General features: G+C 42.2%; 1 protein-coding gene across 1 annotated transcript in view; it reads right to left on the reverse strand.

Annotated features, from left to right (window-relative positions):
• SFXN5 (sideroflexin 5) overlaps window positions 1-25,402 on the reverse strand; it is a 100,964-nt gene that overhangs the window by 71,078 nt on the left and 4,484 nt on the right. The window contains exons 2-3 of the mRNA XM_074147397.1: window positions 18,164-18,232; window positions 6,947-7,024 (exon numbers count right to left, since the gene is read on the reverse strand). Of these exons, the coding sequence (XP_074003498.1) occupies window positions 6,947-7,024; window positions 18,164-18,232 (147 nt within the window). The remainder of the gene's footprint in view (window positions 1-6,946; window positions 7,025-18,163; window positions 18,233-25,402) is intronic.

The following is a 25,402-nucleotide window of genomic DNA, read 5'->3' on the forward strand; positions in this document are numbered from 1 at the left end:
CCATACGGAGAAGCTGGGGTGCCAGCCTGAGATGAGGACCGAAGGGACAGAGGGGAGGTAGAAGAGGACAATGAACCTTCATCGCTGTATTTCTTAGACTGTATGCTACTTCTTGTTTAGATATGAAGTTTTTAGCGGTATGAATCTACAAACGGGGCATATCAGGGCTCTGATCCCTACTTGCTCATCGGCCTAATATCGCTCCAAATACAGCCTAGGCTGCTGCTGTTCAATATTTGGAGTGATATTAGGCTGATGAGCAAGTGATATTAGGCTGATAGCTTAGAAGTTATTTCTACCCCAATTTCAAAAGGCAAAAATGATTCAGCACACGACAGAAAGGGCACATTTTGCTGGGCATGCCAGCAGTGTACTTCAAGCATGGAATTACTGCAGGGAATTCTATCAAAGAAAATAAAAGTATAACGCATTTGGGGGGGAAGAGCTGAAAGACAAGGGCAGCCTGAAGTTCATAGTGAAATCTCCCCAGCACTGATACCTTACTGCAGTTCTTCCAAGGCAGGTCTTCGGTGCCTGATCACCGTTGTCCACCTCCAATGTTCATCAGCCTTTAAAAGGGGGCTTTTCTGCCATGCACGTTTCTGCAGCACTGAGCACAAAAATCACGCAGTAAAAAGCAGCTGTGTCTTAAAACGGGAGTGATTTAAATCTCTCCGTATCTGATAGCCGCCGAGTGCTGCTTCTCTTAACTTTTACCGCTGCTGACATGCCAGCATCAATCTGTTCCTCCAATCTGTGCTGGTCTGTTGGACAGGTTGGGAAAGGGACTCACACACAGAGGACACAGATGCAATCCTACAAATTAGTGAAAGAAGCCCGAGGATAAAGGACAAAAGCCACATCATTATGCCCTGCAGTTGGTACAGCCTTTTGATTTGAGGCTAAACCTCAGCACCGACGCTCCCGAGCTAGAGAAAACGTCCGCTTTTAAGCAAGCTGGCTCTCCATCCTTGTTTATCAGGCTGATATTTTACAGCCCTTGTTTTTATAGGAGAAAGTATTCCCTCAAATGAAACCTTTTTACTCCAGCGGAGATTCCCTCCAGGAGGCAGTTTGAGGAATTGCCTGCCCTGTTTAGAATTGGATATGTTACAGTCTATACCTTCTGCTGCAAATTGGCTCCCAGTGCACTTGTGTGTGTCATTTTCACCTACCCACTCGCAGATCGCACCAGCCACCGGAGCTTCGTGCGAAGGGCCGGATTCTGCCAACCCCGGGAGCTGCCGGCGGAAACCGTCATTAAAAACGGCTTGTAGCAGTGGGCCTTTTAACACATTTCTCTCTTGCCATGGAGTGGTCTGTAAGGAATGCAAGCTAAAAAGGTTGCTCAAATGTAATGAAAGATCACTTAAATGAGGAGCACAAAGCACAAAGAACATACAAGATGAAGAAAGCCTCATAGAAGGACAGTAATACAACAGAACCTATGGAGTTGGAAAAGACAGACATAAATGACAACTGAACCAGTTTCTCCCATCAACATGAATCCTACACATTTCCTTACCCCCTCTTCCTTCTAAGAATCCTACTACTTTTTAAGCTTCCTCCAGGACCAGGCGATGAAAGGGGATACATGCCATCAGATGACATGCCAGCACTTCAAACGCACTTACTTTCTGCAGATGGAGCCAAATGAAGGACACGGACGGATACAGTCACCAAACAGAACCAAGCAATACAAAGTTTACTAAACTCACCAGTTCTCTTGAATTCAAGTTTTCACAGCAAAAATTTGTACTTCTAAACCACTGGAAGAAACAGCTGTTTCTTCCATCAAACACTTCTGGATCCATGGAGTTCAATCACCCAATGCAGAGACATGCAACCACCCAAAATCCCCCACCAGGAGACCAAACCTCCCCAAAGCCTTCAGGGAGTTTGTTATCCAAGCACGTTCTCCAATCCTCTTAAAATATCTAATCCAAAGTACTTAGAGAACAGAAATACACCCCAAATGGTTGCATTAGTAATAAAATCATTTTATTTAGAGAAAAATTATGAAATCATAAGAGCCTGTCAGAGAGGAGGCTTAATTACAGTGTGAGACATTTCCACTACACAGAATGTTTTTGGTTGGTGGGATTTTAATAAGTGGAATGTGAAACACAACTTCATATCTAACAAAAAAAGTCTGGCTCTTAAATATTCGAAGAAACAGTTGGGTAAATAATGTAAGCTCACAAGTGGAGATCAGAGCATATTCTCTTGCTCCAGTATGTACCACTGAATACTTACTGAGCAGCTACTCATCCTGTTTTGCTGAGTACACAATTGATACACCTATGATAACAATTATGTTTTTAAAACATTTTTCTAATGTAGGAAAAAATCCTATAGCTTCCCTCAATAAAAAGCTATCAGTAGTCTAGTAGCTACTGATAGTTAAGAGATCAATTCTTCATTTTTGCTAATTATGCCTAAGAAATAGGTTTTTACCACCTTGAGTTAATGGTCATTTTCCCAAGTGGTGAAACTATTGCAGTTCAAGGGCAAGTACAAGAGCAACTGGATGAGTGTGAGAAACCCGAAAGTGGAAGAGATGTAGGTGTTGGCAGTGTTGCTGTCCATGAATCATCTTAAAAGAGATTAACCAGAGCGAAGCAGCATTTATTCTGGAAACTGATTTAGAGCTGGTCATGGGGAACTGGAGCAAAGTACGATTACAGCTCTTCAGAGTTTTTTTCCCTTTAGATGATTATGGCACTTCAGAGGTTTTTTTTCTTTAGATAGTCCATAATTGTTCCATTTCAGCTCATTTTGAAAAATCTGCTCTGAAAATGCAGAAGAGAAAGACTCGCTCTACAAGAACCCTGTCAAGAAGCTAAGTGTGGAGGAGATACTTGACATTACATAGCTTTAGGCTTTCATATTTTCCATTTTTCATGTGGTGAAACCATTTCAGCAAGCGATATAGATTGTGCTGAGCTGTTGTTATGCTTTCAGCTACTGCCTGCCATCTTTCATGAGAACCACGAATTTCTGAATGAGGGAAAAAAAAAAAAAAAAGGAATTTGAACACTGTCAAATGCGCCATACCACAAAAGTGGATCAGTCAGGAGATTAGTGAAACAGCTCTGTCAAAACAACTTGTCTTCCTGATTTCGAAGCTGATATTTGGGGGGGGGAGGGAGAAGGGAAGGTGTTGGGTTCTTCGAAAGCTAATGCATTAAAACTCTGCCCAAACTGTTATTTTTAAATGCTTCTAAGGTGATCATGATTTTAATTCTGATTATGAGGCCTAGAAGACCATTCAGGCATCTCTTCTACACATGTGCCATACCTGATACACGCCTGAGAGCCAGTTACAACTGTAGCAACTGCATCTCTAAGCAGCTCTAGAAACCAAACCTGAATCAACTCTTAAACAAAGAAGACAAAGTCGTGTCCTTCTCTTTTGAGCATCACTTGAAGATCTACCCAGCCTTTTTGAAGAGTAATAATAGCGAATCAGCCTCTCTCAGATACAACTGAGAGCCAGATGAGGCCAAGTCACTACTCCAGTATACGCCTCTTGCCCACAGTGAACACGAGGTGATTAGCTCTATTCACAGTCAGAGTGGTAAAAAAAAAAAAAAAAAAAGAATCAGCCAAAAAATCAAATTACCTCTCATCTGCTGGTCTTCTGCCAGCATGTGGCAACTTCATCAGTGCATCAGAGGTGTGTGTGACACTCAGTTATCAGCTACGTAAAACATCAGACAGCTCAGTCTTTTATTCCAACATCAACCCATGCAGACAAGCCACAAAGTGGGCACCTCTCCAGAGCTGCACTGAATCCCCTTCCTGAATTAGCACTAGAACAACTGCAAATTGTTAATGCCTTGGAGTGAGAGTCCATCTTGCAGATAGCACACAGAAAAGCCATGAAAATGATAAAACTTAGCTTGAGGAAAGCGAAGATGTATTCTCCAGACATCTTTGGTTCACCGGTAGAAAATTTGGGGTGATATCTATGCAAGTGAGATGCTTCCCCTCCCCCAAAGCAATCAGCCAGCACATCGTATGTTCTGCAAATGCACCAGTAATTAATGAGACACTTACAGCTGTATATATCTGGCACACTTGTATTTAATTCAGCCCTGGCAAGCTTGCCAGCTACCCAGATCTCTCTGCACGCCCCCCTCCACCTTTTTGCCCTCGGGGTTAGAAAACAACTGATGCTCAGAGTGCAAGTGGAATACACTGAGAGCTGCATCCAGCCCTACATCCTCCAGGCAGAGACAGCAACCACAACCCTGTTTCCATCAGGTTTACTGTCAGATCTTCCTCTTGGTGTTAGAGAAGGAGAGTATTTAGCTAATCAACATGAGAAGTAACCAACGTCTGATGTCACAACAACCTTAGCTTTCAATGAAACCCCACTTTCATACAGGTCATCTGAGCTTTTCAGTTCTTTGGTAGAAATGGTCACCATTGGCAAAACTGAAAGTTCAGCATTATTTTGTGACTGCAGCTCAGCAGTAAACACAATGGCAGAATGGTACCATGTGAGTTGCATGAGAAGATGATGTTCCAAAACTTCCCATTCACCTTCACCCAGATGGATCACAAGAGTGCCAAACAGCATTTGATGCTTTTATTGCCCAATTTACTTCCTGTTTCATTACAACCAGCCAGCTCCAGGAGTAAAGAAGGACTGATACCTGCTGGCTTCATGGATCCTTTCTCCAGGTTAACAAGGCAGCTTTGGCTTCTTCACAATTGTTGTTGCTCCTGTCCCACTGCAGCCTGGGCACACTGATTGTCATCTGTTTTCAGGTCCCTTCCATCTTTACCATTTTTAGAGCTGTTGTGGTATCCTGGGTGAACATTCAAGTCTCACAGCCTTGCTGGGACCTACCTACAGCTTGCTCACCTCTCCCTGTGGTTTGGTTTAATTAATGCAGCAAAGCAGAGTTAAATACAATAACAAGCACATGCTGCAATTCCACCCCAGGCTCCTCCTGGGAGAGCTGTTTTATCCTACAGTCAGCAAAAGTACATAAGCCCCTCTAACATAATTGACACTGTGATCAAAGTGAACTGTGTCAAGATTTTACTATAAGGAATATTTTTTTTTCCACCAGCATGCTAACATTTCTCTATGAAAGGCATTTTTGGCATCATTTTCTCTCTCCTCCTCCACCCCATACCTTTATTTTACACCTAAACCCCTCCAACTTGCACAACAAGGTTCATCTCCTGCATACGTTGTCATGACTGAGGGAAACAAGAAACGCGATACTTTTGTTTCCTCTCTCTCAATGCAGCTCCGAATGAACTCTGGGTATATCCTGAGTTTGTTACTACGCAAACCCAAAATGTAGGTCAAAAGTCTGTGTGGCTTGCCACAGCAAATGACTTGTAGTTCATCTGCCTGAAGCCAGATGGGAACTGAGTCATCTGCTGCTGCATCATTTTCTGCTTTTCTCCTTTCCTCAATCCTGATTTTTTTTTTCTTACCATCAGATTGTGGTTGACAGAATGCAGTGACATCAAAAGACGAGGAGATCAATGCCTTGTACTGCACATCGTGCAGGGAGGGGATATTTCCCATTTATTTTTTGTTGAAGCCATGCCTCTTTCCCAACACAGCATCTACCACACAAGTGGCCACTTTCTAAAGTGAATGCAAATTTTTATTTTCTTCATTTACCTGCTATACTTGTCTTTCATGTGAAGAAATTAGCACACGTGAACAGGAAAAAAAATAGAAGAGGTTATTTGACCTACAGGGCGTGGGAGAAGAGCACACTATCACTTCCATCACTGTTTACTTGGGAGGTGCACTGGTCCTTTGGCACGGCCGCTTCTTATAGCTCCTGAAGCAGGTCTGCCAATCAATTCATGCTGTTCTTTGTGTTACATTAAATTACATAGAACTGAAGTCTTTTGTGCTAGATGCACAAACATGCACTGCAAAAAAGCCCCTGTGTCGGTGTTATGGTCAAGTGTCTGCACATGGACAGACAAGGAAAAGAGTTTGAGATAATACCCACAGGGAAAAAAAATCTGTAATTTTTGTTTCATGCCACTGATTTGGAGGTAAAAGGCTCAAAAAGCACTCTAGCCCCTCTGCAATACTCATCTCTGCTTTCACAAGTTTTATGTGTTCATATAAATATTTATCAGACCAAATTCCAGAAAACAGGACTGACAGGGCCTTGGAGAGATCACCCAGCCCATCCCAAAGCAGAACCAAGTTCTACCAAAAATGATCCTTTTCTCAGCAACTGCCTAAATCCTGCCAAGGCCTTCACATCAGTGGAGTTTCCACAACCTCCTTCAGCTTCCATCCCAACAGCAGAAACATCACCCAACAAAAAGTACCACTACTGATGGTATCATCTACAACCTGAGGACATCCAGGGCATTATATGTAGCCCAAACAACATTTATTTCAGTGAAGAAATAACAATTATTATAAGCAACAAGAACACAGTAGGAGAGGGAGCCGATGCATCACAGCTGCTGGTACAAGAACCTACCTTGACAACAAGGTCTCCTTCAGCTAAAAAAAGAAAATTACTTCTATTTTAATTGTACAAGCACACTTTGTAATGGAAAGGGAAGCAATAGTGTTGGCCAAAGATAATTGATAACTCTGCAAGTCAAAAACCACAAACTTCCTACTTATTCTAAATAAAAAGCATGTATGTTTATATTGCAAGCCCCTTGCTATCACTTCTGCTCAACAACATTTATAATGTGGTAACTTTGGAACAACTCAAATTCACAACTCAATTCAGCAGTTGAGCTACAAGGAACCAGAAGCAACATTGCAGAAGTCAGCAATCAACTGAAAAGTGCTGGTACAACATGTTATCAGTAGAAATACTAAAAAAAGTCCTGCAGTAGCACGTTTGACTGTAGGCACAGCCTAAAATGCCACCTCATCCTTCTCACCTTAGACTGTAGAAATTTAACAAAGGCTTTTTCCTCTTACCTCCTTGTTGGTGACTCCCGGGGGCAAAGTCCCATGCTTGTAATCCTCCAACAACTGTACAGCTTCCTTCAAACGACTCTGCAAATAAAACAGCAGCATGGTCTGCAATGCTTGTCCTGCACTGAATCGTTTTATTGAAGGCAATGAATTTAGGTTATAGAATTATATCTTCTTTCATGCAAACTTTATGATAGATGCTTTTACCCATATGATATAAAAGGTAAAAGGACGCATGGACACTTGTTTTGCTGGTTGGCATAGCCCTGTTGTTTTATACCTAACTACAGTGGTATAGAGGAAAAAACAAAAGAGAAAATGCAAAAAATGCTCCTCCTCACAAGGCATCTATAGAAGACATCATAAAAACCTGAGAGTTTTGAGTGTGGTACCAGAGATCTGACAGATCTTGAAGATGAATGAGTTCTTGCTTAAAGGTAGAAAATAGCTTAAGACAAAATGGATACATTCAGATGCAATGTGGAATATCCATCGAAGATATTGGTATCACCCCATGCCAACTCTCAGATTAATATCTCCCATTGATGTCTACAGGGAAACGCAACTTTGCTCCCACACCCTCTCCCAGTACAGGTACTGGGCAGGCATAGCTGAGGGAAGAGCAAGGCAGAAGCCTGCATATATTAAGCATCATCACCAAGAACTCAGTGCCCGCTAAGAACTCACAACAGAACAAGTTTTAGCCAGATCTCAGCACAGCCATATAAAGAAGAGCAGCTCTACTGGACCTAGCATTTAACAGCACCCAAGGCAATGTAACCGCACCACTTTGTAATTGCGCAGTGAAGTTCAAGTTGAGTTAATTTATTTGAAATACCCTGACGTTTTCATACGCTTCAGACAGATCTCAGAGTGCCACTATGCTGAACCCCTGACCTGTGCTGCTTTTCTACGGCGCCTGTTACACACTCATTCAGACAGGGTTTTCGCAACCGGTTCTGTTCTCTCTAAAAATACCAAAGTCAGTCATCAGAGCAGTTAAAGTTAGAATCCGACTATCACTAGTGATTCAAATGCATGCATGTGTAAATAAAGACCTTCCTCACATTGTGATAAAATAGAAGAATAAATACATTTCATGTGTTCAAGAGATCACAAGAGCATTAAGCCATGCTACCAACCTGTCAGAATCATCCATTTACTCCCAGAAGTTATTCATATATACAGACATATTTAAAAAAAGTGTTCTGCAGTTGAAGCAGTGAAAGTTTATATATACGTATAATATTTTCAAGAACTATATATATAAAAATTTCAAGACTAATATATATGTATACATATGTAGTTTATTATTTAGTGTGTATATATACATAATCATTATAATATATATACATATTTTTTGAAATAAAAAAATAAAAAAATCCACAGGGCAGAAGTAGAGAGATATTTTTTTATCAGTCCAAGCTAAAGAGGAACAAGTCAGGATATAAAGAGCAGCTTTGGTGTGATTAAATCTGCTTATCCAAGCCTGCAGAAAGCACCAGATCACCAAGTAATGGTTCCCAAATATTTGAAGCCAAACAAATCACTCAGCTAAACATTTTCAAAAGCCTCCTGCAGGTTATCTGCCATCCAGATGAGTAACACTGACTTGGGTTTGACATTTCTGCACTAGCTCTGTTGTTTTGGCAGCTGTTCTAATATTAGTGCCGGAGGACATTTCATAAATACAGAATATTTTGTCTCAAATAACATGCAGTGTGATGGTGGTTCATCTAAAGCCCTGTGGTTTCAGTGTAATGGTGTCAAGGCTCTTCGTCGTCACTGCAAGCTCCGCTCTCACAACCCTCCTGTAAATAAGGCGAGAGTCCCTGAGCTCATTATGAACTCCCGTCCATGGGATCGGTTGCAGGGAAATTACTTTTCTCCCTTTCATGCAAACATCAAAGAGTACTTTGTTGTTTCCTTGGAAGCGCCAGCAGTTACGCCAACCTGAAAGCAGCAATGGATGAATGACTATTGTCCTTAAAACATTCAACACACAGGACATATGGAATAGTGGCAATTCCTTCACTTTGCAGAGAAAGAGGGTTGGGATTGGATCCACAACCGCTTGTTACACTGGCTGAGCTCACATCAGCAGCACCACATTATTTCCAGCCCTGGTATTTCATATATTTTATATATTCTTGCAAGATTAGCAGCTACTCAGCAGAAGTAGAGAATCTGTACAAAGATGCCAAATGAGGTTTAGCATCAGATAGGAACAAACTCTGCAAAAAAATACATATTCTTCGCAAAATGTGGGGTCAGAGATGGGACTTGTTCATGCTGGGTGCTAATGCCAAAGTCAGTGCTACCAGACAAAGCTCATGGCCCTGTGTCACTACACACATGTAACAAGTGATAAATTTTCTGGTTTCTGCCCTATTTCTGAGTGTGTTGTCCTGAAATTGGCTCCCTCTGACTCAGCTTGTCCCATGCTCCATGCCTGACATATCCCTGCGGAAAGAGCTGCTGATTGTCCCTCTCGCGCTTTGCTAAGCGGCTTGCTTGTGACCTCCCAGAGCTGCTATGGATTTCTCCTACTAGATGGGGCTCAGGTCTGCTTGCAGATTCCACCATCACCCTCAACTGCTGGCACGTTCATTCCTCACCTCGAAGGGGACTAGGCTATATTGAGAGCATGAAGGATCTCAAAGAAAGATGGTTAAGGCCAATACTAGACTACATTTTAGTGCTAGGTGTGAGCAGTTTCTTTTGTTCTTCTATTTCCATTTTATTGGCACATTGTGAAATCCAGAAAACTATATTCATCGGTTTTTACAGATTTTATAGGGTATCAAAGATGACGGATGATTGTGTTCAAGAATCTCCCCTCCTTCTTTAAAGGTTAGGCAATCACCCATTTGACCTAAAAAGCTGGCGTGGAAAAACTGTGCCTTCCTCCAAAAATCAGAAAATGACTCAGTACATAAAAGCTTCTGTTACTGGTTCAGAAAAAACATCTACCCAACTCAAACTTTCTCCAACAAAGCAGGCCACAAGCAGGTGCACAGGGAAAAGTGAGAAGGTGGCAAGCAGAAATAATGGCTCCCCTAAGCACCTTCCCAGCCTCCCGCTGCTTTTAGCCAAGGCTGATGAGGTTTCTGAGGATTTAGCGATCTTCAGTGGATTCCTCCTCTAGCTGCTTGCTCAAGGGTATCCTCTTGAGCCAAACTGCCATCATCCAGGTAGACACAAAGACAAGCTGTATATAGCAACAAAAATTTGTATCTTAACTCTTAGCACCCTTCCCTTATGCATACATAAACTAAATCTGTCTTAAAATTTAAACCCATCTTAATAAAAATAATATACAAGTGATCGAGGGAATACATGAGTCCTTTCCTGAAATGAGCTTGCATTCTTTAGCAGCATAACGGAATACCTCGGTGGATATGACCAATGACTGGTCATACTTTTCCACATCAATCCAATATCCTAGACAGAGAAATGAGCCATTATTATTTAAGCCAAGTCCTCTTGATATTGGACAAAAAGGAAGTGTTATGAATCGGGATGTTTTCTGGTGATGTAGCACTGGGTGATGCACCTCCAGAAGGGCTGAGGATCTCGGACAGAAGAAAAGCTGACCTTGAGAAACAGGCACATGGGATGAAATCCAACAGCACAGACACATGGCCATGCTCTTCTGGGCTCAGATTTCTGCAAGACTCTCAGGGCTCTGTAGCTACAACTACAAGAAGACCTCTGCAGACCAACTACAAGAAAGATCAGTTAAGAGTGTTGATTGATGTCTGGAAAATTATGAAGCACTGCAGGCATGAGACACAAATAGGATTTTTAGGCTCTTTCAGGCATTTCCAACCTGTGAAGAAAAGTAACCATACACGATCACAACAGGACTTGAGCCTCTTGAAGTTGTTCTTGATAGCTCCTTGCCCTGTTGGCCGTGTGGTTGTTTAAAAATATCATATTAGGAAAATGCTATTACCTAGCATGAGCATCAATAAAATAGAATTGTATAATACTGTAGACAGCCCGATAATCCAGAGGTGAAAAGCCAGACTGCTGAACAACTAATGACTGCATATCCAGGGAAGACAACCCATCCTGTCTCCAAAGCTAGAAAATAACCCAGGAGTGCCAGCACAACATTCTGGAGAGCCATTTGTGCTCATTATTGGTATGTGGTTTTGTCACTGAAATTACCTACACTGTGTGTCTTGCAAATTATCTCCACAGAACAGCATGTAACTCTGAATGAAAAACTGGAAGTAATAGATGAATGGGTCTGTGTTCTATTTTTTTTCCTCCTTCTCTTGAGGAAATCTTAGTAGTTACTATAACAACCCTGGCCAGATCCCATCTTGTTTAGTATGGTAACAAACAGAAAACAAAAAAGCCCGATTTCGCTTTTAAAATTGCAGTCTTCATGAATTTCCTCTTTCAGCTCCATGGGGAGAGAGGGGAACTTTCTCAAAGAAAAGAGTCCTAGACCAAGACTGCTGATGGCTCCCGAGGTTGACAAAAGAGCGATACAGAAAGTGAACAAAACCAGTAAACTTAAGGACCACATTAAGAAGATACCTTTCACATGGCTTGGAGATTTTTGGCTAGTGAACGACCCACAGCCTCAAAATTTCAGTAGTGAAAGTACATGGTTGCTTTTTATCCCTTCTGGAAAAGTCAAGCACACTCTTTTAACCAGAGCATGCAAAAAATAGGAAATAACTTTACAGCGTGCAACAACTCCAAATGCCAACCAGCTCCCCTCCCTGGATTTTAGTACAATACAGCATTATTATGATAGTTGATAGTGTCTAAGATTACACTTCATTTCCATTTTAACAGGGAAAAAAGAGGTCTGTCTACAAGGTTGTGCTACTGATTCAATATTTATTATTGCTTCATTTCTCTACTGCTATCTGTAGGAAGAAGCATCACTTGAGTTTCTACAGCATCACTTAAAAAAATGCAACCACAGCTTTTACTAGTATGTATCATTTCTTTCATACCCCTTTTCTCATAAAAAACTAGAGCACTTCTAGTGGTGGATGATGGGGTCTCAGCTCTGACAATAGGGTGCCAGACAGACCATCTGCACCCGGAGGAAGTTCTTATAAACCTAAGCCCAGAAGTAGTGCCAGGGATCTACCATGCTCAGTGATTCAGAAGCACAAACTCCACGCTTGGTGCTCCACCACAGTGGCCTATGCCACGTTGGGTAGTGTTTCCCAGGTGGACAAGAACAAATCTTTGGAAAAAGGCTTAATCATTGCCTGGTGCTGAACACAGCTGGAAAACACCCAGTTTTTGAACTACAGCTCAGCTCAGTAAGCCCATGAGAGGTACGCAATGGGCTACCACTGATCCATGAGCCTGGGTTTTATGGTTACGGCTGTGCTATTAAACAAGTTGAAGCCTAGGCACAAGCCTGCATCAGTGTGATCTCTGGCATAGCTTTGATTCAGACCATCCAGCCCTCTGCCAAGTGATTCCCGGTAATAGCTTGGGAGTTACCATGGGCCAGGACAGCTGCCAGCAGGCACCTTTTGGAGAGTAGGACTGCTTAGCTGCATGGCACAAGCCACATCAGCTGGCTGCATCAACAAAAACCAGTACCTGACTGAGTCTGGTTAAACTGGCTTAGATTTAACCCATAGGTTTTAGTGCAAAGAGCTAATGTAACCTGTTCTGCCCTGACTCAGGCCAGCAGGTCGTTCCTTCTTGACTCAGAAGGTCATTCCCTGGAGTACGCTTGAAGGACTACATCAGCAGAATGTTTCAGTCTTTGTAGACAGAGCTGCTGAAGGATCCCATTATTAGGGGCTTAGTTTGGCATGCCAAGGAGGGGAGGAGAAATAACAAAACCAGAGATGCCAGCAGAACATCAACACTGAGCTGATGGCCACCTCCAGGAAACCTTCGTTGGTACCTGAGTCCCTCATGGCCATCACTCCAGCACCTGGGCAGGATAGAGGACAACTGCATTGGGTCCCATAGATGACTGCACACATGTACATGCATCAGACATCTTCTTGGAGCACGTGAGATCTTGTACTGATTTTTCCACCTTATCCTCCTTGCTCGAGGGCACACTGTTTCTGCCTCAAAGATCTGTGCCTTGTCTTCTGTTGGATCTCAACCGATGCCTACACATGGCTTAGAGCTGCCTCCAGAAACCCATATGCGCACATACAGACCGTAATAACAGTCATTATGCCAGTAGCACTACAATACTGTTAGAGAATCAACAGAAAAAGAGTCAAGTTTTGCATTCAAGGCTTTTAAGAGAAAAAAATCCACTGATAGGACAGGACACGCTGGAACAGTTTGCACCTCACTCTGCTTGTACAGGGCTTGTATTGGGGTTTCAAGGCTGCATTAGCCCTGTGATGATCCACTGTGTGCCTATGAGTTTCACTGGTTTCAGGTTCAGACCAATGATGACTTATTGGCACACGATCCAAAGCAAGAGTCTTCTGGCCACCGGCACCACAAATTTGATGTGGGATACGGAAATCCAGCTGTGCTCTGCCATCAGCAACTCAACAGTTTCCGATTTTGTCTCGCTACTCTACGGATGATACATACGGCAGACTTGACTCCAGCTGGCCCTATTGTATTGGATCTACAGTGACAGACAACAGGAGCCAGAAACTTTTTGTTCAAGTAGAGCCAGCAGATGTGACACTGAATAAACACAGACAGTCAATCTGCTGAGTAAGAAGGTATCGTTCATATAAATAACATACATCTAATCCTGCTTCCATTTTAAACCCAAATATGGGAATGCAAGATGCTCAGCGCTCTGTAGATTTATGCTTTGAACAATGAGATAAAGCAAAAGCAGATAACACACAGCCTCTCTGAGCTCAGTTCAAGTCTTATTTAACTTTTGCTTTGAATTATTTTCACATCCACCACTTTCTCCACGAAGAGCTTCCCACAGAGCGTTAACAGTCTGTCCAGGCTAATGTCAGATGGGATAAGCTAGCCTTATAAAAATATCTGCTGGTCCCTACTGCTTCTCCCAATGGACCTTAATTACAGAGCAATTAAAAGTACTATTCCAATCATTTTAACCTCACACATTTTGAAAATAAGCATTACACTCACTAAGGGGTTTCTCATGGTCTGAGCGACAGGACTTATTTGGCTTGACCTCTGAAATGACACATTTCCTGCTTATTGGAAAAGTTTGCAAATTTTCACCTGCCAAAAAATTTATTTCATTAGGAAGTCAGTAATTATATGAATTAGCACAGAAGAAAACCTGCTCTTTAGAGGTTACATGCAATATTGACACAAGGTCAGTGCCTTGTTTGAATACCTTATGCACGCAGAAAACAAGTAAAATTTGTAGGTAAGCTTGATACAGGTAATTCTTCTACCAGAACCCACTAAAGATAAAACTGGAACAAGCGGCTTCCAACTACCCCTGCCACGTGCCTCACACAAGCACACGCTTTCTTATTGAAAGATCACAGACTGCAAAGTATGGCTACAACATAATCCAGTACTCAGTACACATCCCTTGAGGATTAATGCTTCAGAACTTCTAAAAGACAAGGAAGTTTTTAATTGTGTTAAGAATTTGCTTTATTGAAAAAAATAAATAAGAGAGGACTGTCACTGAGACTAATTACACCAGATATCACTGTGCTTGGTTTCCTCCACTCAGAGGGATCACTTCATCCTTCCTCAAAACACAGCCATCAGTAGGATGCAATGATGGAAAACATCAGGAATTTAAAAAATGGATGTAGAAAAAAAAATATTATTACATTTTCCGTGGGATTAACCTCCATTCTCATTAAAGACTCATTTATCTACTTTTTTTTTTTAATTTGCTAGAGAGCTCCTCCAAGACAAACAGCAATTTATTTGTTCCCTGAGAACCCCGGGCCTGAAAGATGCAGCCATCTGTCAGCGGGAAGGAGCTCTCTGTAAACGGCTGCTTTATCATCAAACCCTTTCTAGTTCTTAATTTGCCACCTAAGTTATCAAATGAAACTAAACAACCTTTAGTTACATGTATACACAAAGTATTTTAAAGCACAAGCTCAGATACACAGAGCGCAGCAAGTGGGTCAATCAACAAAGCAGCTTTTGTGCTCCATGAAGTGACTCCTGTGACCCCAGGTGCTCGTATCTGTTTTGCCAAGAGACTTCGAGGGAAAGAGCTCATGTAGGCTTCATGAAATGCATGGCAGAAGGTTTACTGAAGAATCACTATCACATAATTCAAAGTCCCAAAGAAAATGGACAGAGGGCATCTCCTTCCTTGGACAGCCACCAAGCCATTCCCGAAGACCATGAAGTTCAGACCTACGCTTATTAGACCCCATAGAAAGACACCAACTCTCCTTTTTGTGTTGAGGTTCAGTCTGGGGTCCAGAATTGCTTGAGGCACTCAAATCTTAAGAGCTGTCTCCAGGATAAAAATGGACCACTGATTTTGTCTTTTTCTCCTAGGTCTCACCTTCTTAGAAGAACTTCGTCAAAGGTGTCTGGAAAAACTAAGTTACACCAGCTGACTACTCTGTACTCCCAACCTTACCAACCTCTTCAAAAAACTTCTAACAATTTGAAAAGGGGACCACGGGAAGGTAGAAAAGCATGTGGCTGAGCCATGGGAGGGATCATCTCAAAGTTCAGAGCAGGTACCCAATTCACAGATAGCTTACCCAAGAGTCTAGACACCATCTATATTCAATGGAGCATGACAAACAAGATAGTTGCCCTCAAGGGCAGAAGAGATCCAGCTCTTTAAAAAGTAAGGAATTCACAAACGAGGGAAAAAGTGAGCCTTTCAGGCTCACCTGTTCTGGAACCAGAACTGCTTATTGCTGGAGGTAACAAAATGGGCAGACAGAATTACAGGTTTTGGGTACACAGTGAAACCAGACTGAGTTACTTTATACTACCATAACCATGGTGTGAACGTGCTTGCCCCATTCCAAATGTGAACACAGTGCATTCTCCTTAAACCCATTTTGTAACTGCAAAGAGTAGAATCACTAACTCAATCAAATTCACTCTTATTCCCCCGCCTTTGGAGATACACAAGAAGTAGGTTTGAGATCTCTATTTTCTGTACTAATGCCATTATAAAACCCAACAGTTTGATCTTGCATTGTGCACAGTGGCTTACCCAACTTAAAAAAAATAAGCTACATATATACTCACGCTATAGTCTTAAATGGAGATTTGAGAAAGGTGAGGATTATTATTATAACATGGAACCATTCCCAAAGGAAGAGAAATTTTAACTAAACAGAACTGGATGGATGATCTCCATGCAACAAAATTTTCCTCTAAAAAGAAGGAAAAAAAACAAGCTGAGGCATAACAAAATCCATCAAAAAGATGAGCAGAATCTCCTGTTTCTTTTGTCCTATCAGAAGTAGTTCTCTTTCAAGTGACTTCAACTCAGAACCTCCTGGTCCAGCTGCCTGGATCCCAGGACCTGTGCTCATCTTCATATATCCCAAGCGCATCATGCCCCAGAGCAGTAGACTGGAAAGCTCACACTTATGAAAATCTACCAAATAGCAATTCTGCAAAACTTCCTAGTGCAAAGTAGCCTGATGAGAGAGGGGTGTTTCAATGCTTGTCTGGATCCATATACTTCTGAGCCTCAGTTTCCTCACCATCTTAAGGTGGTTAACTAGCATTCTCAGTGCATGACAAAAATGGTCAAATAGAGTCTCCCTTCTCCAACTTCCCATTCCCTTTTGCATGTGAAGTATCCTCTCCTTCCCTCCAAAAATTATCATTAGGTAGTAAAAGACCCTTTGCGTCCATTTATGAATTTCAGAATCAAAATTATGAAAATATATAAAGAAAGCTCACAAACTACATATCACAGCCTCTGCATCACCACAACTGCACACCAGAGGATTCCCCACACTGTCAAACACACTCCCAATTGTGTTGCACTTAACACTAAATCTCTGCTAAGGTAAAAGCAGCACCAAGCCTTTAATGGGTAGTATTGTTTTTATTCTGGAATACGTGCTTACATCCTCTTTAAATAGCAGCTTTAGCATCCACAAAGTGCACTGCATCCTCAGGCAATATTGTGATTTTCATTCCCTTTTATCATGACATAATGATGGCTAACAGCCTCTTTGGAATTGCAATGTTCTTTTGCTAGCAGGTTAGGTATCTAGCTATACGAGCTCAGTATCAAGGTTGGAGGCTTTTGAAAATTATCTCAAACTTGATCTGAACCTGTGCTTTTACAAGGGAAAGTATAATCTTCAATGTGATGGTGTAAGAACAGCTGCTTTATTTTCTGTGGTTCTCTTGGGCACAAAAAAAGGTACTCAAAATGAATGACACAACACAGCCTATGTTTTTGAAAAAAGAGTTGATTTAGAAGGAAAAGATTATTTAAAGTTACATTGGGCCCTTTTTCTCCCCTGCCACCACAGTTTGTAAGGAACTGGATCCAGTTCACCCCTAGCTACAGGGAGCAGTTGAGCTCCCTGTGTCTGCACATCTATAGTCATCTTACACTACACCACCTCAAAAAAACAAAAATTAAAAAGAGCCAAGAAAAAAAAGAAAAAGGCAAAGGTAGCTGCCCTTCACTGAAAGCAAAATCCTAAGTTTTCCGGCCAATAGGCAGAATTTAAGATCACCAGTACAAATATTTCTTCTAAAGGATTCCCCTCAACTGTTAGATCAATACTGTATGACACAGGGAAATGCAGTGATGCTGGGCAACATGAAATGAAACATAAAATGGGCCAGAAACCCAAAAGCCTATTACAAACGAGGTAATAACTAAGGAAAAACTACAATGCTTTGCTCAGAAAAGGTCTTCTTGAGTGCAGCCACTGAAAAACTGCAGTGCGAGCCCAACCAACTCATACAGCAGCTCATTGCCTCCACAAAGAATTAATATTTGCTCTCTCATCTACTCATCTGGATTTTTTTCTTGCAGGAATTTTTCTTCTGAGTAGAAGGCACCGCTGGCAAGTTTGACTGAAACCAGTTCAGGGTCTCACCAGTTACTAGAGGGAGATGCAAGACTGACAGGTGTGGATTCACTGATGTCTAATAAAGAACAAGTTTCTGCTAGGGATTTAACAAAGCTCAGTTGGGCAATCAATCAACTGTGAGACACAAATCCACTGGAAACCTGGCTTCATTACTTCTGCTGTTCACAGAAGAAATTGGTTTTAATCCAAACCTGTCTAATAAACAGTACCTTCAGAAAATAAAGCGCATATACATTACCTCAGTAACAAAGAGAGTGCGCGGATCAATGATGTCCAAGAAGTGCCTGAATCTGCCATAAAATGAAGTCTGGAAGACAGAAAAAAAATAAAAATGTGTTCAGTTAGAAATTGCCTTTCATCTGCTGCACAGAAAGGTTTTACTTCCTCTGCAAAACTAAGTATCAACTAAAAATTAAAAATACAGAAGCTTTTCACTGGTAATTTGTGATAGAAAGTCTGAAAAGATCCTGCTAATAGCAGCATTGCTATTAACAGGATACCAATACAGATGCTTTAATAAAGGGATACTATGAAGCTGCTAAAATACCCTTTGCTTTTTCCCCCCAAAAAAGACATATTGCTTGCTTAACCCTCCCTGTGGGACTCCTGGGAGATGTTTCAGGCCACAAAAACCCAACAGTGCTGCTTCAGACCTCCCACACTGAGTGATGCTGTAAAAGGAATTCCTACCCTGCAATGTCTTTAACAGTGTCCCTATGTTGCCTGTCCCCATTCCCGCTAGTGCCCATCTCACAGGACCAGCAGCACCACAGGGTCCCCGATTTGGGGAAGAGACTAGTGTGAAGAAACTCCTGCAAGAATTTAAAGTCTCAACAAGGGACCAAGTAGTTTTCTTCTTGATGGGAAGAATGAGAAAGGTGAAAGATGAGACCAGTTTTATGTCTCACATTTACTGCAGAATTATCCAGACACTAAACCAAGGCTGGGTTTCATTGTGCCAGTCCCTAAACAAACACAGAGGAGAAGATGGACTGTGAACCTTTACATAAGTAAAAGAAACCATAACTTTATGATTTGGGCTTGGTTTTAGTTCCATATTTGGAAAAATCCAATCTAGGCATAATGTTCTGCATAACGCTCATAGGCATAATGTGCAAAAGCTGGTGAAGATGCCTTTGTTGGGAGCAGCAAAAGTATCTGAAGGACCAGAAAGGGATCCAGTGTACTAGGAACAGAGTCTGAAAGAAAGGGGAAGGTGTCTGTGAAATCGCCTGGAAAGATCATAAGCAGCTCCAAAGGAAACGAGAGCAGTTTTGACTCAGTATTTGGGGGCGGGGGGAGAATTCAGACAAGCCCAAAGCATCAGACCATGAAACACTGATATATTAAGAGCACTCAGGATACATGTACATCATCACTCAATCATCAGTCTGCATTCTTTTATCAGGATGCAGATGTAGGCCAAGTGCCAGAACTGCCTCAAGTGCAGCCTATACTCTCATGTGGACATTGGCCAGGCCAAATGGACATGGGACAGCCCGGTCCAGCGGCTGCTCTTTCTCCCGTGGCTTCTCCCCAGCAGAATTTGTACCAGGAATTTGCAGCCCATTGTGGATGCAGAAAGGACACAGGTCACAGACTTCCAGGTGCTTTTGAATATTGGGACCCCTTTGCCCTGGCTGCTCTGCAGCCACATGCAGGCAAGTCTCTTTTTGCGCTTTAATGCGGAAAAGTGCTATAAATAAAGGACTGGAATATGGATAAAGCAGCGAGAATGGCATTTAATCACAGCCTGGCATAATTTTATGAAACATGCTGGTTCTTCTCTGCTGAATCCATCGAGCAGAGAGAAATACCAATAATACTGCCTACTTATTCAGGCAGAAATCCCTCTCTAATGGCAGTTTCCAGCAACACTGCTATCCACCACCTCACATTGCAACACCCCGTTCTCAGCTGCTTACAAGACTCTCTGCTGTTATTTTTCCATGTTCTGCACTAAAAAAAGAAAAACCCACAACTAAACAAAATAGCTGCACATAACTTCAGAAAAAAGCCCAGTGGTTTTTAATTAGCATTGATTTAATTAACACTAATTCTGGTACTTTCTAGCTTTTGCGAGCTTGACATTTTGCTGCCTTACTTTTATTTTCAACATAAAGATCTCTGCAGACGCCACTGTCCTCCACATCACTACTGCCCAATGCTTGCCAGTGGTGCAGGGAGTGACATGACTAACACATGACTCACTTGGTCCCTCGTCACGTTATCCTGAGCGCTCCCACGTACCACCATCCCTCTCCCACTGCCCATCCTTCTGCACTTGCTCAACGCCGAACAGCGAGAAGAGAATTCAGAGCAGTTGTAAGTACATGGTTTAAACAAGAACAGAAGGGGAGGATTTTTAAATTTAAGTGGCCTCGACTTCTCCACTGCCTTTATCATTGTGATATGCATTTCGCAGTGAGAAAAACAATATTAAATAGAACACCAGTATTTTACACCCACTTTACAAAGGTATAAATGACAGTACAAAGCACAAGGAAAGGGGAATGAAACCGTAAGTTCAAATGTGCATGATGTAAATGTTATTTTAGAAGTACAGATTTAAATTTGCAAAGCTGCAGAGGCTCTCAGGAAGCCAGTCCCATAGCCCAGGGTCGTTGTTTGTTTGGCTCAGGTACAGCACTGGTCTCCTGCTCTGATCCTTGCCTGGCCCAGCCTCAGTGACACCCAGCTAAGGACATGTTTCAGCAGCGCTCAAACCCATCCTGCCACAATCCCGTTCCCACACCCCCTCCTCGTCTCCTGCCCTGTGCCAGCACTGACACTCACCCAATGCTGCAACCATCTGATCGGGGAGCTAAAAGCACCAAAAGTCTCATCCTTAAACGAGGGATTCGTTCTCAGGTGGTGGTGTTGCCTGAACCCATTCCTTCTGTGGTCAGACAAGCCCCAGGGCAAGGGCCAGACCATTCGAACAGGGTCAGGACAACAGCTCTGACTCAGGTTCCCATGGAAATGCACAGTAAGGTCCAGAGGAAAAAAAAAAAAAAGCCAATTCTGCCATGCAGAGCTGCTGACCGTTCCTTCAAATGCTTATGGCCAACATTCATAACTTTAGGTAAACATACACACAAAACCAACCAGAAATGCTGCAACCTAGTAAGGGAAGAAGTGCTTTTTCAGCTCATCAAACTTAAAAGATTTGTATGAAAAAGTCTTGGGGCTTTCTGAAGGCTTTCTCCAAGAAACAAAATTGCTTTATCTTCCTGGACTTCTTCCTGGAAAAAAAATAATTCTGAATATACAGGCTAGGCTAGGAACCAAACATGGAGACAAGCAGCAGGCACTGTGCTATGGGCTTGCTAGGAGATGATGGCCAAAGCATCCGTTTCTCAGATACTATAAGGCACTTCATTGGTGCAAGGTCACCCAGGGCTAACTGCTTGTCTGCCAGCAGACAAGACTACTTCAGTGCTTGCTTCATTCATCCCCACTTTAAGAAAAATAAATAAGTTACCCTCTTGCCACTGCTACGTCAAAGAAAGGAAAACAGGAACACACATGTACTTCTTCCGTTGGCTGAAACACAAGGCAGAAGCCAGTTCTCAAGAACATCTCTGACCATCAAGGATGCACAAAGAGACCAGGCAGGGAGACTCAAGCTCGAGTCCATCCTCCTTCCCCTAAGGCAGGCAGCAAGACCCAACTCATTGGCTGTGGTTTCCACTTTCTTTTTGCATTACTATGAGCTCTCTAAAATGCAATTACATCAACATGCTTTTTCTTGTTGCTTTTATGAATCACCTGGAAGTGAAAAACCCCTCTTAAAACTCTCCCACAAAGAGGATTCTGGTGCTCAACCATCAACTAATCTTTCCAGCAGAAGGGCTACCATCACCGTGAGGCTCAACCTCTGTCACAGCCTGCCTGCTTTCTTTCCCAGATTCCAAGAAACAGGATAAGCTTCAGTCCCATGACAGTGAGTTATCCTTTAATGCATCCTGATCAGGTCAGCTCAACATCCCCTCATCACCACCACGAGAGAGCACAGCAGAAGACAAGCCATTAACAAACTTCTCGCTCTGCTGCCTCTAGTCCAAGTTTCTTCAAATGAGGCAACTGCATTAAACCTCATTCACTCCCACATCCAGGCCAAGATTTTAAAAAGAGCAGCTTTGTTAATCAAGCAACTGGAAAAAAAAAAAAAAGCCCCTAATTAAAGAAGCACTTTCCCCAACCCGCTTGTCCCCCTCATGAGCACACAAGCGGGGCTCGCTTGCACTCAACAAACCCAGGGAAAAAGCAGCAAATAAAGCTCAGCCTCGGACAGGGGAGAGCAACATTAAAGGGAGTGGGATGGGTGGAAGTCCCCAGTTCCACATCTAAAACATCTCAACGTCAATTCACAGTGCCATTCCTTGATTCAAGAAAAAAACAGCCCCAAAATGCGGAGGAGTACGAGTTGAAACAAGTTTTGGGGTTTTTTTTGTTTTGGGTTTGGTTTTTTTGTTTTGTTTTTTTTTTGTTTGTTTGTTTGTTTGTTTCGTTGTTTGTTTTTTTTTTAAACTCTGATGAATGAGAACCTAATTTTTCCACAATAAAAGCACTGTTTCTGTGGTCTCTCTGAGAACCACATAAAATGGAACCAAATTCAAACCAAGAGCAAAGTTGTCTTCTTGAGGGTGCATCCAAATGTCGTCACTGCCAATTTCACTGCTCAGCCCTCCGAAGCAGCAGTGTGTTTACCATGACAGTACAGACCCTAAGCACAAAATATCCATTGTTTTTACTGCTGTCCAGCCATAGGACTTTATGGTTCTCTTTTTCAGATAAGTATGGAAAACTGCTTCATTGCCACTCCTTGCCGGTTGCCTTTCCATCATCCAGGTCAGTTCCTGCTTCCCGCGTTGAGTCTTCTGACTAGAAGCCATCAGAATTTTTTTAATTAAAGATTGGTATTTGTTTTCACAGGGCTGCATGCAAAACAAAAGGCAAAAAAACCCCCCAAATCCTAATAATTCAGAAATTTAGTGGGAAATTAAATCAGATCCAACTGTTGCACCTCAGCTGCAACTCAATACCCTTCCTGAATATAACCACAAAACTGAACTCACAGAACAGATCAGGATTTTCCCCTCCAATCCCAATTCAAATACTTTCCTGCAAATACCAAGTTTCTACAGGATAAGTAGGAAATCAATAGCCAAAATGCAACAAACTGTTTTGCAGGCTGACCACCAACAAGACAACTTCAAAAAGGGCTTCTTTGGCTCTAACAAACTAAAATATTGGTTCCCACAGAGTTCTCTCAACCCAGAGACCCCATGAACACCTTTGCTTTCATTTACCTACTGATGTTTTACACTCCTCACTCATGCTCGGGCTTCACTGAACACCGCAGCATTTTGTGTGATGGGAGCGTTGTGTTTAACTGTGAATAAAAGTTATGATAAATAAATAAAAACACAAGAAAATTATTGCAGCTTAAAATACATTCAACTCCTAAATTATTTTCCAACACCAAATGAACCCATTGCATGTTACTGGTTGTCTTTGTTGTGCTCCAAAGCATCAGGTAAAGAAATCCAAATGATTGAGCAGGCAGCGACTTGACCTTCTCTGTTTTCTTACAAGACATTTTGGCTCTGCTAAGACAAATGGAGTAGCCCCTACGAAGAAGCTGACTTAAAACCACTGGAAGAAACAGATTCAGAAACATGTTATAGAGACATTACATAGATGTCGTTGCAATGGAGCATCGTTTTTCCTGCAGTTCAGATGGTCAAGGCACTGCTCAGCCCTTCTCCCACCAGCTACTGCCTTGTCCCTGGCTCTGACAAACACATGCTCATTCATTACTACAAATTCTAAAAAGAGGGAGATTTTATTTGCCTTTTAAATGCCATTTCAGTGATAAAACAGTGCCGTTCTCTTTTCCTGCATGTCTTCTTTTGCTGTACATCATACATGAACTGCGTTCTTTTCCCATACCTCCTTCTGACCCTATCTCCACCATTCCAAGCCCATTATCATCTAGAAAGGGGAAAGCAAGGTATTTCCACCTCCCTCCAAGGTTTCAACTAGACACATCAACTCTGCATCCACCCAGCAAGCCAAGAGTTGTTAGGACAAGCAAACGGGATGAGACGATCAAGCCCCTAGGCACAGGAACAGCCAAGAACAGTTCAGTGCACCAGCACAGCAGCAGCCCTACGGCATCCTGCAAAGCCAACCAAGCCAACCAAGTGACAATTCAGGATGCTTCCTTTTTAACAGGATAGTTTCCAGCTCTGGCTGTCATACTCATACAAGGGATGGAGCTTGCAAGACACCCATAAGTTTGACCTTCAGCTCCCAAATATCCATCCATGGTCTTTTTTGCCATTTTATTCCTGCAACATCTGTTGTAGTAAACAGTTATCTGGAAAAAAAATCTGAATAACACAAATTTCCTGTGATTAATCGTGGCTATTTTGGGACCAGTTCTCACCAGCCTGCAAGCAAAATGAAATTCTGCAAAGCGGCTGGGAATATTAATTCCCTTACATGGCACAGCAGTTCATAGGGACCACAGGAGAACATTACAGATCCAGCTCATTTAAGTGGCTGTGCTGCGGGCCGTGCAAGATCCAGCTGACTCCGAGACAAGAACTAGAAGGAAACTACTCCTCGCAGGCTCAAGAAATTTGAAGAAGGGCAGCAAGAGACGGGAAAGTGACCACTAGCAAGCACTTGTTTATCACCTTAAAGAGGGTGAGCATTCCTCAGAATTGTATCCTGGGCAGTCCTGGGAAGAACAGGAGATACGCACAACTTTCCCAATTTAATTATAGTGTGATTTAAAAAAGATTTTAATTAAGCCAGAGCAAAAGACATGCAGACTTGGGTAGGGTTTTTTTTTTGTAAAAAAAAAATAAAAAAAATCAGGCTTACATCAGCTTTAAATTAATTAGGAAGAGATTTAAGCTAAACCAAAGAAAATTAAGAAAATTCAAGCCATTGAGCAGTGGGACTCTGGCAAGGTACAGCCTGACACTAGAGCTGTGTAATTGCACGCACAGTTGCGGTCCAGCTCATTACAAGTTGAGGCTAAAGCTACAGATTCTCAGCCCTTCGATATTTTCAATTTGACTTTACAATATTAAACAGCCAAGAACGTGTAAGGACTAGCTCCTCCACCTCAGTAACTTTGGTTACCTGAATTGACAGGTCTGCTCATGAACACAGATGGGATACAACATGGAAACCTTTCATGGGCATCACGTGGAATGCTATGGGTTTACATCTTGTAGCACAAGACACAAACAAATAAACTCCCTGTTTAGAATCCAATTCTGGCTGATAGAGATGTAAAAAAGCCAACGGATGGCTTTTTTGGCAGGTTCTGCAAAGTTAACAGATAAACATCAAACCCAAAGGTGTCTGTATTTCCTCTTCTCCTCTGCAATTCATCTTTAAGCATGTGTTTGCAGGACCCAATAGATTGCATAGGATAAACAGGGTCAGCCCA

Source organism: Numenius arquata, chromosome 5 (assembly GCF_964106895.1).
Source record: "Numenius arquata chromosome 5, bNumArq3.hap1.1, whole genome shotgun sequence".
In the NCBI taxonomy this organism is placed as follows: Eukaryota; Metazoa; Chordata; class Aves; order Charadriiformes; family Scolopacidae; genus Numenius; species Numenius arquata.